General features: G+C 50.4%; 1 protein-coding gene across 2 annotated transcripts in view; it reads right to left on the bottom strand.

Moving 5' to 3' along the window:
- The window catches only part of coq8b (coenzyme Q8B), a 42,117-nt gene that overhangs the window by 17,844 nt on the left and 8,453 nt on the right, over positions 1-15,820 (bottom strand). For both annotated transcript variants that reach the window (XM_072490029.1, XM_072490027.1), the window contains exons 3-13: positions 14,817-15,206; positions 14,235-14,301; positions 14,064-14,141; positions 13,307-13,429; positions 11,138-11,223; positions 8,382-8,522; positions 6,382-6,463; positions 6,189-6,282; positions 3,027-3,168; positions 2,375-2,482; positions 341-406 (exon numbers count right to left, since the gene is read on the bottom strand). In XM_072490029.1, the coding sequence (XP_072346130.1) occupies positions 341-406; positions 2,375-2,482; positions 3,027-3,168; positions 6,189-6,282; positions 6,382-6,463; positions 8,382-8,522; positions 11,138-11,223; positions 13,307-13,429; positions 14,064-14,141; positions 14,235-14,301; positions 14,817-15,206 (1,377 nt within the window). The remainder of the gene's footprint in view (positions 1-340; positions 407-2,374; positions 2,483-3,026; positions 3,169-6,188; positions 6,283-6,381; positions 6,464-8,381; positions 8,523-11,137; positions 11,224-13,306; positions 13,430-14,063; positions 14,142-14,234; positions 14,302-14,816; positions 15,207-15,820) is intronic.

Genomic DNA, 15,820 nt, shown 5'->3' on the forward strand with positions numbered 1-15,820 from the left:
AAGGGGTCGGGGGTTCTCCCCTGTGTGCAGTTCAATATTTATCCCTTTATCAACAACACTGAAGAGAAACAAATGATCTGGTCATCGATACACTGCAGTTTGCGGGAGCTTGCTGTGCGCAAAATGGCTGCACGTCTCTTCCCATTATAACAGTGGCTACGTTTCAATTGTGTCCCTGTCCCTGGACTTGACTCAGGAGGCGAGTGGGCTGAGGCACGGTGAAATGTGGTTAGCCGGGAGGGTGAGGAGTCATCCGCACAAATATCCGACCGACAGGAACTCTGCCAATGGAGACACTGAAGTGTTTGACGGGCCCGAAGTACGGAAACTTTGCACATACCTCAATATAGTGATCCGTAAACTCTTTACCAAACTCTCGACTTGCTCCAAAGTCCAACAACGTTACCTGATGGGGCAAGAAGTAAAACATTAATTCTTCCCGGTAACGCTTTTGAGGGATACGGCACAAAGGAGTGCTGAGGGTTTTTGCAAAGGTTGGTATCATGACCGGTACAGGCTTGGAGGGGCGAAGGGCCTGTTCCTGCGCTGCATTGTTCTTAACGCTGTTGGAAAGGAGGACGACACTCATTTCCACAATGCCTTCCTGGCCCCAGGGTAGCCCAAAACGTTGTACAGCTCAGGAAATATTTCAGTATTACCGTAGGGAAAGGTGGCATCATTGCGCACAGGAAGCGCCCACAGAATGCTCGTGTGCTTCTAAGTAGCCATGGCATATTTTGCATCCAAGAACGCAGCTGTCTCATTGTTGACAATGCAGCAACTCCATCAGTTTGGCACTGACCCGTCAGCTTGCAATTTGGGTTTTGGAGTGGACCACGAACTCACAACCTTCTGACTCATGGCCAAATGTGCTGATCGGTAGGTAACCGGCCATAGTCCACAAAGGATCATAGGGATCATTTTTTCTATTCATTCTTGGGATGTGGGCATCACTGGGTCAGCATTTGTTGCCAATCCCTTTTTAAAAACATAAATTTAGAGGACCCAATTCATTTTTTCCCCCCAATTAAGGGGCAATTTAGCGCGGCCAATCCACCTACCCTGCACATCTTTGGGTTGTGGGGGCGAAACCCACGCAGACACGGGGAGAATGTGCAAACTCCACACGGACAGTGACCCGAGGCCGGGATCGAACCCGGGTCCTCGTTGCCGTGAGGCTGTGTTGCCCATCCCTAATTGCCCTTGAACGGAGTGGCTCGCTGGGCAATTACAGAGGGGGTCAGTTAAGAGTCAGCCGCATTGCTGTGGGTCTGGAATCACATGTAGGCCAGACCGGGTAAGGACGGCAGATTTCCTTCCCTAAAGGGACATTAACGAACCAGATGTACGTTTACGACAATTGACAGAATGGTCACAATTAGAATTTTAATTCCGGATTTTTATTGAATTCATATTTCACCATCTGCCACGGTGGGATTCAAACCCGGGACCCCAGAGCATTGATTAATAATAATAATCTTTATTGTCGCAAGTAGGCTTACATTAACACTGCAGTGAAGTTACTGTGAAAAGCCCATAGTCACCACATTCCGGCGCCTGTTCGGGTACACTGAGGGAGAATTCAGAATGTCCAATTCACCTAACAGCACGTCTTTCGGGACTTGTGGAGGAAACCGGAGAAAACCCACGCAAACACGGGGGAACATGCAGACTCTGCACAGACAGTAACCCAAACCAGGCCCTGGAGCTGTGAAGCAACAGTGCTTGCCCACTGTGCTACCGTGCCCTGGGTCTCTGGATTACTAATCTAGTGACAGCACCACTTCACCATCGCCTCACCCCAATAGAGAGAGGCAGAGGGAAACATCTGGTTATCGAGCTTGAGGGACACCACTTCACACCCAGCAAGGGGCAAGGTAAAGGGGCCGGTCTCCATACTGATATGGGGATTAAACCCGCATTGTGGGGTGGCAAGTGGCACAGTGGTTAGCACTGGGACTGCGGCGCTGAGGACCCGGGTTCGAATCGCGGCCCCGGGTCACTGTCCATGTGGAGTTTGCACATTCTCCCCGTGTCTGCGTGGGTTTCACCCCCACAACCCAAAGATGTGCAGGGTAGGCGGATTGGCCGCGCTAAATTGCCCCTTCATTGGAGAAAAAAATAATTGGGTACTCTAAATTTTTTATTTTTTTTAAACCTGCATTGTTGCCGTGCTTCCACACCTCGCTCTAGCCAACCGAGCTAACCACCCCCTTAAAAACCAACTTCGACTGCAATTTAGCTTCACTGCACGGTAACAGCCCACCCTCCCAATTGGAGACAATGTGCAGGGAACGAAACAGGAGGGGAAAATAAATGAGGGTTGGGGGGGGGGGGGGGGGGGGGGGGGGGGGACACGTTAGACGTGACTCACCTTCTGCTGCCCCTCGTCAAAGAAGAAATTGGACCAGTTTGGATCAGTCTGCATGAACCGGAACTCAAAAACCTCACGAAGGCACAGCTCAAGGATGCTGGAACAGATCTGGAAGAACGACGCAACGTTTTTACTGAGACAAGAATCCCTTAAAACAAGAAAATACAGATAATGTTCCAGTGAATCTCCTGTTGCCCTGTTCCCAGCGAGTTGACCGTGCTTAGAGGGTTAGTGTAAAACTTGTCATATTATTCAGGCAAGGCGAATTCGGGTGGTAAAGAAATTAAAATGAAAATCGCTTATTGTCACAAGTAGGCTTCAAATGAAGTTACTGTGAAACGCCCCTAGTCGCCACATTCCAGCGCCTGTTCGGGGAGGCTGGTACGGGAATCGAACTGTGCTGCTGGCCTGCCTTGGTCTGCTTTAAAAGCCAGCGATTTAGCCCAGTGTGCTAAACCAGCCCCTGTAAAGCAGGTTGGTTTTACAGTATTGGCTCGAGATTAGAAAGTGTTCAGAGTAATCACCAATCCGCCTCCATTGTGCTGCTGTACTGTTTTTTTTTTTACAGCCAAGAACAATTTGTCCATCACACTCGGTTACAACGAGACTGAGAACCAGGGATAGCGAGTCTGTACATGGTCTGTAAGCAAACCTTATTTCGGGTGTCCTGATCGAGATCTTCACACTTATCCAGAGGTACGCCGTGCACTAGCTCTGCGGTGAGAATCCGTTTTGTCGTGAGTTCGTCGATCACTTCTGGAACATAGAAGAAAGGATCGTCCTTGAGCAGCTCCCTGTCAGGGCCAGAGGACAGACCGCACGGTTAGACTGCAGTGCAATCCCTCTCCCCGCGCCACGGACACCGGGAAATCACCTGCCATGCGAGGCAGTGGATCACCTTACACCGCTATCAGAGGCTTCAGACGCTGGGGATGTTACCAGTAGAAACTCTGCAATGGGAGTAGCCAAACTACATATTGGAACTTTGACACAGTGGCTAGCACTGCTGCATCACAGCTCCGGGGACCCAGGTTCGATTCCGACCTCGGGTTAGTGTGTGTGGAATTTGCACGTTCTCCCAGTGTCTGCGTGGGTTTTCTCCGGAGGTGCTCCGGTTTCCTCCCACAGTCCAAAGTAGAGCAGGTTAGGTGGATTGGCCGCTCTAAATTGCCCTTAGTGTCCAAAAGGTTAGTTTGGGTTATGGGGATAGGGTGGAGGTGTAGGCTTAAGTACAGTGCTCTTTCCAACAGGTCGATGCAGACTCGATGGGCCGAATGGCCTCCTTCTGCACTGTAAATTCTATGATTCTGTGTCATTCCCCCCCCCCCCCCCCCCCCCATGTGCGTGTCTCTATGATGATGAACTTAAGAACAGTCCTGAAGATAAGTCGTCACGTGGACTGCAACAGTTCAAGGAGGCACCTCACTCCACCTTCTCAAGGGTGCAATTAGGGGTGGGACAACGTCACCTTGCCAGCGACGCCCACACCCGAAGAATGAATAAAGACCATGCGCTTAATTGATGTTCTATCTAGATCGAGTTCCGTAAATTCCTGGATTCTACCAACAGGGGGCAGCGAGAAGGAATCAGGACCTCAGGATTTAAGTCCATTGGATTTATGATTGTGTGAGAAAATTAGTGGGGAAACAGCACCACCGAGTGGCAGAGCAGTGAGCTACAGTCTCTCGACCTTCTGCCTCAAACTCGCTGCTCGTTGGCCTGTGGTTGCTTCTGGTTCTTCATCGAATCCCCAGTGCAGGAGGCCGTTCGGCCCATCGAGTCTGCACCGGCCCTCTGAAAGAGCACCCGAACTAGGCCCACCTTTGGGCACGAAGGCGCAATTTGGCATGGCCAGTCCTCCTAACCTGCACATCTCGAAGCAGGAAAGAAAATAGTCAGCATCACGAGAATGCAAATTTTCATTTTAAACTCACACAAGATATTTCATAGAATTTACAGTGCAGAAGGAGGCCATTCGGCCCATCGAGTCTGCACCGGCTCCTGGAAAGAGCACCCTACCCAAGGTCAACACCTCCACCCTACACCCATAACCCAGTAGCCCCACCCAACACGAAGGGCAATTTTGAACACTAAGGGCAATTTATCACGGCCAATCCACCTAACCTGCACATCTTTGGACTGTGGGAGGAAACCGGAGCACCCGGAGGAAACCCACGTACACACGGGGAGGATGTGCAGACTCCGCACAGACAGTGACCCAAGCCGGAATCGAACCTGGGACCCTGGAGCTGTGAAGCAATTGTGCTATCCACAATGCTACCGTGATGCCCTATGCCGAGAATATGCTGAATATTATGCATCTGATCATGTCGTCCCCAATCTAGATCTGTGACATGCAAGTACTTCCTGGTCACATACCATGATGTGAATTTTGGTCATATCAAGATTGCAAACTATGTTGACATTTCCCATTCAACTTTGCAATGTCATAGGAATTAGGAGAAGTCGGCAATTCACCCCCCTTGCTCTGCCATTGAATCAGATCATGGCTGATCTCTTCCTGGTCTCAAATCCACCTCCCCACCTGTTACCCATATCCCTTGAACCCGTTCTTTATTTTTAAATCAGAAATATATCTACCTCCTTCTTGAAATTATTTGCTGATTCAGACTCCACCACACTATGGGGCAGCGAGTTCCACAAATTCACCACCCTCTGCGAGAAGTAGTTCCTCCTCATCTCAGTTCTAAATTTACCGCCTCTCGACCTATACGTGACCCTCTGGTTCCAGATTGCCCCACAAGGGGGAACGTTTGGTCTACGTTTACTTCATCAATCCCTTTCAGTATTTTATGGCGGCACGGCAGCACAGTGGTTAGCACGGTGGCTTCACTGCGCCAGGATCCCAGGTTCAAATCCCGGCTTGAGTCACTGTCCGTGCGGAGTCTGCACGTTCACCCCGTGTCTGCGTGGGTTTCCTCCGGGCGCTCCGGTTTCCTCCCACAAGTCCCGAAAGACGTGCGCGTTAGGTGAATTGGACATTCTGAATTCTCCCTCTGTGTACCCGAACAGGCGCCGGAGTGTGGCGACTAGGGGATTTTCACAGGTTAAAGGGGTGTGAATGGTCTCAAGCCAGGACAGTTGGTAGCATTTTGCAAGCCCAGGCCCAGGGATAATTCACACCTCTTTAACCTGTGATTATCCCTCTCCCCAGTCGCACCGTCTGGACCTGTAAAGACTTAATTACCTGCAAAGACTCTCATTCAAAGTATCGCCTTGCATCATTGACTTTGTCTATAGCTGTGTTTGTGGAACCCACCTGGTGAAGGAGCTGTGCTCCGAAAGCTAGTGATTCCAAACACACCTGTTGGACTTTAACCTAGTGTTGTAATACTTCATCTACCTGGGCCCTGACATTCTCTCCCTAAACCTCTTAGCATCTTTAAAACCTACCCCCTGGACCAAACTTTCGGTCACCTGTCCTAATGTCTCCTTATGTCGCTCAGGGTCGAGGGCGGCATGTGGCGCAGTGGTTAGCACTGGGACTGCGGCGCCGAGGACTCGGGTTCGAATCCCGGCCCTGGGTCACTGTCCGTGTGGAGTTTGCACATTCTCCCCGTGTCTGCGTGGGTTTCACCCCCACAACCCAAAGATGTGCAGGTGGATTGGCCACGCTAAATTGCCCCTTAATTGGAAAAAATATATATATATATTTATTTTTTTTAAATGTCGCTCAGGGTCACAGTTTTGTTTGACAACACAGTTCCCGTGGAGTGTTTAGCTACGTCAAAGGGGTTATATAAATATAAATTGTGGTGGAGTGACCTCTTTACACACAGGCGGCTAACCATACCTGAATCTCTTGGCACAAGCTGCTTCCCGAATATAGTCACATTCCCATTCCAGCTCCCGCTTCAAGACCACAATCCCGCTCTCGGCAAACAGGCCTGCAAGGAGGGCGGAGAAAGAGGCAGTGAGCACTGGGGCGGCTCAGGTTTCTGAACCTTGCTCAACAGTGCTAAAGGGTTTTGCTGACTCTGCTTTACCTTGGGGCAGTGGGATGCTCATCTGTAACAGAGAGAGCAGGTTCTCCACGTCACTCTTGATGCTGCGAGCTATTCCTGGATACTGGAAGGATGGAGCAGATGAACAAACTTCGGAAACAAATCCCCAAATCATTGCAGCTCAAACCCAAACCGTTCTCTTTACGAATCACAGGGGACCCACAGACCACATGGGTTTTTTAAAATTCATTTATTAATTGCCCGAACTACCCAGAAACTGTGTCTCGCTAGGTCACTTCAGAGGGCATTTAACAGTCAACCACATGGCTGTGGGTCTGGAGTCACATGTAGGCCAGACCGGGTAAGGACGGCAGATTTCCCCCCCTAAAGGGGCATTAGTGAACCAGATGGATGTTTTACGACAATGGTTTCATTAATTGAATTGGATTCGAATTCCATCATCAGCCGTGGTGGGATTCGATCCAGGGTCCACAGAACATTAACCCAGGTCTATGGATTACTAGTCCAGTGACAACCCCACTGTCTCTCCGCGCAGGCAGAGGCGAGTTTACAGGCAGTCAGACATGTGAAAAGGAGTGGGAAATAGACAGTGACCGGGATAGGAGGCGGCGGAGGAGGAGGGAGAGAGAGAGGGGAGTGGGCAGGGATTGGGGGGGGGGGGGGGGGGAGAGACACTTAGAAAGAGGGCTGCGATGGCCACTAGCGACCCGTGGTTTTACTGAGGTCAGAAGGAGAATTCCTGCACTCTCCAACAACAGATTCAATATGAGATTTTTAAAAAAAATTTAGTGTACCCAATTATTTATTTTTTTAAATTAAGGGTCAATCCACCTATCTTGCACATCTTTGGGTTGTGGGGGCGAAACCCACGCAAACATTCAATATGTGATTTCATAAAAAAGAAAGCAAGGGCCCGCTGATAGGCTGCATGTTAAGCTGGTTTCTCTGAACACAACCTCCTGGTTCAAATACCTCAGGCAAACCAATTTGATAATGGAGGCCTCAAGCAGGCACCTTATTTACATATACAAAGGGTCAGGGGCTCTAGACTCATCTTTTGATCTAGCTACCAATATGGCAGGCATTGCACCGCCGGTTCAAAACGTGTATTTGCCATATGCGTCACTTCAGAACCCATTTTACATCCAATTAACGAGCCCTTGCTGCGAATTACAGTTGCATAGAACCTGGGTGAGGCCACACTTGGAATGTTGCGCACAATTCTGGTTGCCACACTACCAGAAGGATGCGGAGGCTTTGGAGAGGGTGCAGAGGAGGTTGACCAGGATGTTGCCGGGTCTGGAGGGTGTTAGCTATGCGGAGAGGTTGAATAGACTCGGACTGTTTTCATTAGAAAGAGGTCTACAAGATCATGAGGGGCATGGATAGAGTGGATGGGCAGGCACTCTTTCCCAGGGTGGAGGGGGCAGTCACCAGGGGGCATAGGTTTAAGGTCCATGGGGCAAAGTTTGGAGGAGATGTGCGAGGCAGGTTTTTTTACACAAGAGGGTGGTGAGTGCCTGGAACGCGTTGCCAGGGGAGGTTGTGGAAGCAGATACATTAACGGCGTTCAAAAGGCATCTCGACAAACACATGGATAGGGTGGGTATAGAGGGTATAGAGGAAGTGCTGAGGGTTTTGGCCACGGTTGGTATCATGACCGGTACAGGCTTGGAGGGCCGAAGAGCCAGTTCCTGTGCTGTATTGATCTTTGTTCTTTGAATGACCCAGGTTTGATCCCAGGGGCAGGATTGTCGAGCCGCGTCCACCCGGCGACCGGAGAATCCCGCCTGAGGTCAATGGATTTTTCCCATTGTCGGCGTCTCGCCGGTGACGTTCTTGCAGCGGGCAGGGCGGAAGAATCCAGCCCCAGGTCTCTACTGAGTCAACTGGTCACAACTGAGGCAGTGTGCCTGATTAGTGTAGTGGCTACGTTACGGGCCGAGTAATCCAGAGAACGGCTGTGTAAATCCCAGCCGGCAGCTCGAGAATCCGATTCAGTGGAGGAAAAACGGGCCTACCTGGATCTTGATGGCCACTTGCCTCCCGTCCTTCAGCTCTCCGTGATGCACCTGCCCAATCGAAGCAGCAGCAAAGGGTCTCTCCTCAAACACGGCCAGCCGATCCCGCCAGTGTGGGCCCAGATCCTCATCCAGAACTTGCTGAGAAAAGAGCATTTAAACAGATTGATTCATCGAGAGGAGAGGTCTACCCAGGACCACGCGCCACAGTCTGGATTCTGAAGTCTCCCCCCTCCGCAGCCTGATCTCTGACCACCGGCTGAGCGTTTACTGGCACTAGCGCACATAACACTGGAATCAAACAGTGACCGCATTTCAAAGGTATTTCATCGGTTTTAAAGAACTTTGAGACATCTGGTGATTGTGGCAGGTGCTATATAAACGCAAGAGGGGCAGCACGGTAGCACAGTGGGTTAGCACAGTTGCTTCACAGCACCAGGGTCCCAGGTTTGATTCCCGGCTCGGGTGACTGTCTGTGCGGAGTCTGCACATCCTCCCAGTGTCTGTGTGGGTTTCCTCTGGGTGCTCCGGCTCTCTCCCACAGTCCAAAGATGTGCAGGTTAGGTGGATTGGCCGTGCTGAATTGCCCCTTAGAGTCCAAAATGGTTGGGTGGCTTTACTGGGCGTCATGAAAATGTCGCTTTAAGAAATGTTTGGCTGCTCATATTACTGCAGTGATGTCAGAGAGTGGGTGGAGCTGGGCTGTCTGTCAGCTTTTTACTTTCGTTTTAGGCTGTTTGCTGCAGGGTGTGTTTCAGTTTCATTTTCAATGTTGGAGCTGAAGCCAGTCAGAGCAGGTGTACTGTTGATCTCTCTGCCATGAAAAGACTATCTCTTGATCATTTGGTGAATTCAGAATTATAAATGTTCTCAGTAGTGAATGTAAACATAATGTGCTTCTGTTAAAGGTTTTGTTTTTAAGTCGTATGGATGTTAAAAGGAAATCTTAAAGGATTACTTAGTGTTGTATTCTTTGGGGGTTGTATTTGAATTAATGGTTGCCAAGATGTTCACTGTATGTTTTAAAAAGGCTAACTTGAGTTCATAGAATAAACATTGTTTTGCTTTAAAAAATACTTTTCCATTTCTGCTGTACCACACCTGTAGAGTGGGGGCAGAATGGCCTCCCTTCTGCACTGTAAATTCTATGATTCTATAAGACTTCACTTCCACTCCACTGCTAGCGGACATGCCTTCAGCTGCCTGGGTCTCACTCTCTGAAATTCCCTCTTCAAACTCTCCTGCATCGCCACCTCCCTCTGCCTCTTCGATGAGCCTCTTTAAAATCCACCAGCTCTAAACCAGGTTGCTGCCACCAGCCCCCACATCCTCACTCCTCCCCTCATTAGAACATTTAAAAAATGTTTTGCAGGGTCAAAATACCTCTGAGCGTGCTTTGTTGGGAGTATTTTATTTTAAGACACAGAGTGGGAACAGGAAGGGGAATGGGGTTGGGAAGATTTTTATTCCTCAGGTGAACGGGAACGAGCCGAGCCACGAGAATCAGGCGCCGAAATAGGGGGCAGTCACAAAGTTATCACTTACTGCAGCGAGGTGGAGGAGAACAGGGCAGGCAGACTGAGACACAGCAGCCAAAGACACTGGGGCCACCACAAATTAAACAAAGCACGCTGAACAGAGACAAAAGGTGGAAGATTAGAAGTGGTGCAGCCTCAGGTAGCCGAATAGTAATAGTAAATAAATTATTTAAATTATTTCACGAGATTCGGGTATCGCTGACAAGGCCAGCGTTTGTTACCCGTCCCTAGTTGCCCTTGAACCGAGTGTCTCGCTCGGCCATTTCAGAGGGCCACTTAAGTCAGCCACTTTGAACACAGAATCCCTACAGTGCAGGAGGTGGCCATTCGGCCCATCGAGTCTACACCGACCCTCTGACCAAGGCCCACTCCTCCACCCTATCCCCACCTAACCTTTCGGACGCTACGGGTAATTTAGCATGACCAATCCACCTAATCCGCACGTCTTTCAGGACTTGTGGGAGGAAACCGGAGCGCCCGGAGGAAACCCACGCAGACATGGGGAGAATGTGCAGACTCCACACAGACAGTGACCCGAACCAGGAATCAAACCCGGGTCCCTGGTGCTGTGAAGCAACAGTGCTAACCACTGTGCCACCGTGTGCTGTGGTTCTGGAGTCAGGTGTAGGCCAGACCGTGTAAGGGCGGCAGATTTTGTTCCCTAAAGGGCATTAGTGAACCAGATGGGGTTTTACGGACAATCGACGATCGTTGTCACGGTCGCCGTTATGGAGACCAGCTTTCACCCCAGACTTTATTAATTGAATTTAAATTCCACCAGCTGCTGGGCTGGGATTTGAACCCGTGTCCCCCAGAGGGTCAGCCTGGGGTGTCTGGATTACTAGTCCGGCGACATTACCACTGGGCCACCCAGGTCAGTGCGCTCTAAGGACAGTCAGAAAAATATTCAAATAGGTCTGATCAGCTTGAAAGGACTTTGTGACGGCTGTGTTAACCGCTCAGTATTCAATAAACACTAAGACTGCTCTCTAAAACCCATTTCTTTGTTAGTTAACGTATAGTGAAGCTTGTTGCTTAAAACCTCTCGGGCGCGAGTCACGCGGGGGAGATAGTTACTGGACTGACAACCTTTTGTTCTGACCATAGCCACGACAAATCCACTAATCCTTTGGCTGGACATTGTGTGAAGTGTCACGGGGACATACTTTTCTGTTGTGGGCACCAAACACCACCCTGCGCTGCTGACGGTCCACTCACCACTGTCTGCCAGGCGGGCATGAAGTCCGCACTCTGGCGCACGCGCTCGAATATCTTCTGGAGCTGAGGGTTGATGAAACTGCTGTCTGTGTGGAGAGAAAATCGATCTTGTGAAAGCGACGCCTCAGCCTATAGTTTGACAGACTGGTCAGCGCATATCTTGGATTGCCAGAACACGGGAGTGGGCCATTCAGCCCCACACGGCTGCCCTGGCACTCAATGGTCTTATCCGTTTCTCAACTCCATTCACCCGTCTTGGTGCCAAGTCCCTTGCTTAGTTGACCAAAAGGACATGAGACTAGATAGGTTGGTGTGATCAGCACGGACTTGATGGCCGAAGGGCCTCTTTCCGTGCTGTAAGACTCTATGACTCTGGACAAATGATAAGAGAAGATGGGCGATGTGATGCCGAAGGCAGGAGAAGAATGCAGATAGTCAGAAGTAACTGTGCGAAGGTGAAGGGTGTGTAAACAGCAAGAAATCTCAAGTTTGCGACATGGAAAAAAAAACCAAGACACTTCATTCTATCCACTTTCCTGGCTGCCGCAGACGGGGCCAACAGGTCAAGAAGATCTGTGGAAGAAAATGGAGGCCACTGAAATGCGAACGCTAAGACAAATGCTAAAAACTCCAGCTACAGATCAGAAGATAGAAGAAGAGGCGTTTGAAATAGCAAGAGCAAAATTGACTCCAGGCAGCCATGATCTTATTGAATGGTGTAGCAGGCTCGAGGGGCCGAATTCCTGTTCCTATGTCCGCAGAACTGTACCCCAGCTGACTAATCATGTAACTTGGCAGCAGGATTTCCCTTTTCCCATATCTTCTCGAAAGGCAGTGATAGGTCGTTTGCAAGGTCAGTGCTGAGTTGTTAGTATCGGGTTTCGATAGTTTTATTAACATGTCAGGCAGCACGGTAGCACAGTGGATAAGCACTGTGGCTTCACAGCGTCAGGGTCCCAGGTTCGATTCCCCGCTGGGTCACTGTCTGTGCCTACTCCCCGTGTCTGCGTGGGTTTCCTCCGGCTGCTCCGGTTTCCTCCCACAGTCCAAAGACGTGCAGGTCAGGTGCATTGGCCGTGTTAAATTGCCCATAGTGACCAAAAAGGTGGAAGTGAGGGCTTAAGTGGGTCGGTGCAGACTCGATGGACCGAATGGCCTCCTTCTGCACTGTATGTTCTCTGTTTCCTATGTTTCTATTTGTTATTCGTATCGGCCTCAACATTAAATGGCAACACCGAGGATTCCAGGTAAGTGAGTGGCTGTGCTATATTTTCTATGTTCTATGTTCTATGTAACAGAAAACGCTGGAAATTCTCAGCAGGTCAGGCAGCATCTGTAGAGGGACTGAGTTAATGTAATAGAAACAAAGAAAATAGGAGTAGGGGGAGGCCATTCAGCCCTTCGCGCCTGCTACACCATTCATTATGATCATGGCTGATCACCCAACTCAATAGCCTGATCCTGCTTTTTACCCTATAACCTTGACCCCCACCTGCTCTATTTTTATTTTTTTTTAAATTTAGAGTACCCAATTCTTTTTCCCATTTAAGGGGCAATTTAGCGCGGTCAATCCACCTACCCTGCACATCTTTGGGTTGTGGGGGCGAAACCCACGCAGATACGGGGAGAATGTGCAAACTCCACACGGACAGTGACCCAGAGCCGGGATCGAACCCGGGTCCTCGGCGTCGTAGCCGTGCCGCCCTCAAGTGCTAGATCTAATGCTTCTTGAAAACACACACTGTTTGGGCCTCGGCTACTTTCCGTGTTCGCGAATTCCACAGGTCGACCACTCTCTGGGTGAAGTTAACGTTTCAGGCCCATGACCTTCCATCAGAACCGGGAAAAGTTGGAAACGGAATAGGTTTTGAGCCAGCGAGAGAAGGTGGGGAGGGGTGCAGGGAGGAAGGAGAACAAAAGGGAGGGTATATAATTGGTGTCCCTTCACTGTTGCTGGGTCAATGTCCTGGAACGGCCCAACCTGGGCACACCTTCACAGCACGGACTGCGGCAATTCACAAAGAAGGCCAACCACCACCTTCTCAAAAGGACAACTAGGCTCAGGCAATAAATGTTAACCCCGCCCGCCCTATGGAACCACTGGGGGGAGAGGAGACACTCACTGGGTGTCGCGAGAGGGCGAGGGTGACCGCGACAATGAAAACACACCTTGAATGCTCAGCATCTGCCCGATCTTCAGCGCTGCCCCTCGCACCTTGCACAGCGTGTCGACGATGCGCTCCGCGTTAGCCTCCGATAGGAAGGGGCTGGAGTCCAGAAGTCCTTCATTTCCTTCGGTCAACACAAGCACATCGGAGGATTACTACGGTTCGGAACAACTGAAACGCCAGCCAAATAAATCTGTCGCCCCTCTAACTGCCCAGATTAAGGAGTAAACATTTTGCAACGTGGGGATATTTCGTCAATATATTTAGCAGCCAAGTTGTAACGGTGAGACTGAATCGTACAGTGCAGGAAAATGGCCATTTGGCCCATTGTGTTTGTGCTAGCTTCGAAGAAGCTATCTGATTGGTCCCTTTTCTCGTCTCTTCCGTTTCTTCAAGTGAATCCATCTTCAGCTAGGAGGGCTGACAAAGACGTGACCCCTACACTTACCACCTGGAAAGCTCCAAGCTCTGGATAAAGCCTACCTTGGGGTATGAGGGTGGTGGGGGCAGGAATGAGAGTGAAGGGAGACTGAGTGAGCAAGATCGGCGACTCGGTAGACACCCCCACCCCCACAGTTTAATATCAGCTGGGCGCGCACCGTCTACACAGTGGCAAACGGTCACTTGCTGAGATATGAGGTGGGCGATCGACACCCAGGACACCGAGGGAGGGAGGGAGGGAGGGAGGAGAAAGCTTAGCCAGCATCGCCCGCCTTACTCGAGAATCAGGACAAAGAGTTCAAAGGCTGAGATCTAACCTCTCAACGTCCGGTTCCCGCTCACTGACTTTTTGGCAACTTCGGCCAATGCACCGAGTCCCAAGCTCACCGCCAAACCTGCCAATGGAAACACAATGGATGTCAAAACATCCCGCCGTCCTAGGGCTTAAACGCCAAGGGAAGGGGCGAAGTGTAGCGGGTCTTGCTTACCTCCAAAGTTTGCCAAGCGGCTGATCCGCGAAGAGGGCACTTTTCTTTCACGAGCTTGTTCACTTAACTACATTAAAAAGGAGATAATAACAGGTCAGAAGTCTGTCACGCTGGCCATTGATCGGTTCTCGGGATTTATACCCTTCCCTGCCCTTCCCTAAAAGGTGCTAACTCAATTAAATGGTCTTAATTTCTTCTTGGGATGTGCCATTGTTAGTAAGTATTGAAATACAGATCAGCCCTGGTCTGTTTGTAGGTAGCCCAGTGGTTAGCACAGTTGCTTCACAGCTCCAGGGTCCCATGTTCAATTCCTGGCTTGGGTCACTGTCTGTGTGGAGTCTGCACACTCTCCCCGTGTTTCCTCCGGGTGCTCCGGTTTCCTCCCACAGTCCAAAGATGTGCAGGTTAGGTGGATTGGCCATGATAAATTGCCCTTAGTGTCACAAAAAGGTTAAGTGGGTTATTGGGTTATGGGGATAGAGTGGAGGTGTGGGCTTAGGTGGAGTGTTCTTTCCAAGGGCCGGTGCAGACGCGATGGGCCGAATGGCCTCCTTCTGCACTGTAATTTCTATGATCCCTCACCATTTGTCTTGGAGCCTTGGACGGGCTCCATTTATCGCTGCTCTGCTTCGTGTTCCTGGCCTTGGCGATGTCCTCGGGTGTCAGACTCCTCGCCGAAGCCTCGTCATGGAGAAACCTCATCTGTCCCATTCCAGGGCCTGCTAGCAAGGAAAAGTTCCTGCTGCTCTCCCCGAACCCACGCCCAGCTGGGCGGCCCAAGACAGGGTGTCCCACCTTCTTGCCACCATGCGATGAGCCCTCATCCCACCGGTTACCAGCTGCCTCCTGGCTCCCTGCCCCCACATGGTCGTCAGAACGTTCTGGGGCCATTTCGGAGGCAAGGTTCCATCGTGATGCCTCATCTTCTCCGTCAAATGGAAGGTGGTCCTCTTTAAATTTTCGCTCTCCTACCTAAAAATCAAGAACAAAAGAATAGATCACAGATTGGCCACTTCCTGCATCTCCGTCTCCAAAATTATTTTCTTGGTCCACAACTGAGATTGCATGTTTCTGAAATACGAAATGGAGCGAGATGGGCCAGCCGTGCAACTCCCGAGAACCATGGGTGTATCTGTAGTCTAAAGGGCAGACTGAGGGCAGCAAAGGCCCTCTGAAGATGGTCCGATAGCTGAAGACAGATCCTGGCCCAAATACAGTAATTTATGTTTTTTTTTAATTTTCCCAATTAAGGGACAGTAGAGCGTGGCCAATCCACCTACCCCACACATCTCTGGGTTGTGGGGGTGAGACCCACCCAAACACGGGGAGAACGTGCAAACTCCACACAGACAGTGACCCGGGGCCGGGATCGAACCCCGGTCCTCGCCGCCGTGAGGCAGCAGTGCTAACCACTGTGCCGCCCCAAACACAGTAATAATGGTTACCTGATAAAGTGTGTGTAAAGGAGTACTTAAGTTTGTCAATGCCAGGTACTGACCATCTCCACTAAGGGTACAGGTTTAAACTGGCAAAAGCAGCAAATGGGCAGCATGGTGGCACAGTGGTTAGCACTGCTGCCTCACAGC

The sequence above is a fragment of the Scyliorhinus torazame genome, chromosome 25 (genome assembly GCF_047496885.1).
Source record: "Scyliorhinus torazame isolate Kashiwa2021f chromosome 25, sScyTor2.1, whole genome shotgun sequence".
NCBI lineage: Eukaryota > Metazoa > Chordata > Chondrichthyes > Carcharhiniformes > Scyliorhinidae > Scyliorhinus > Scyliorhinus torazame.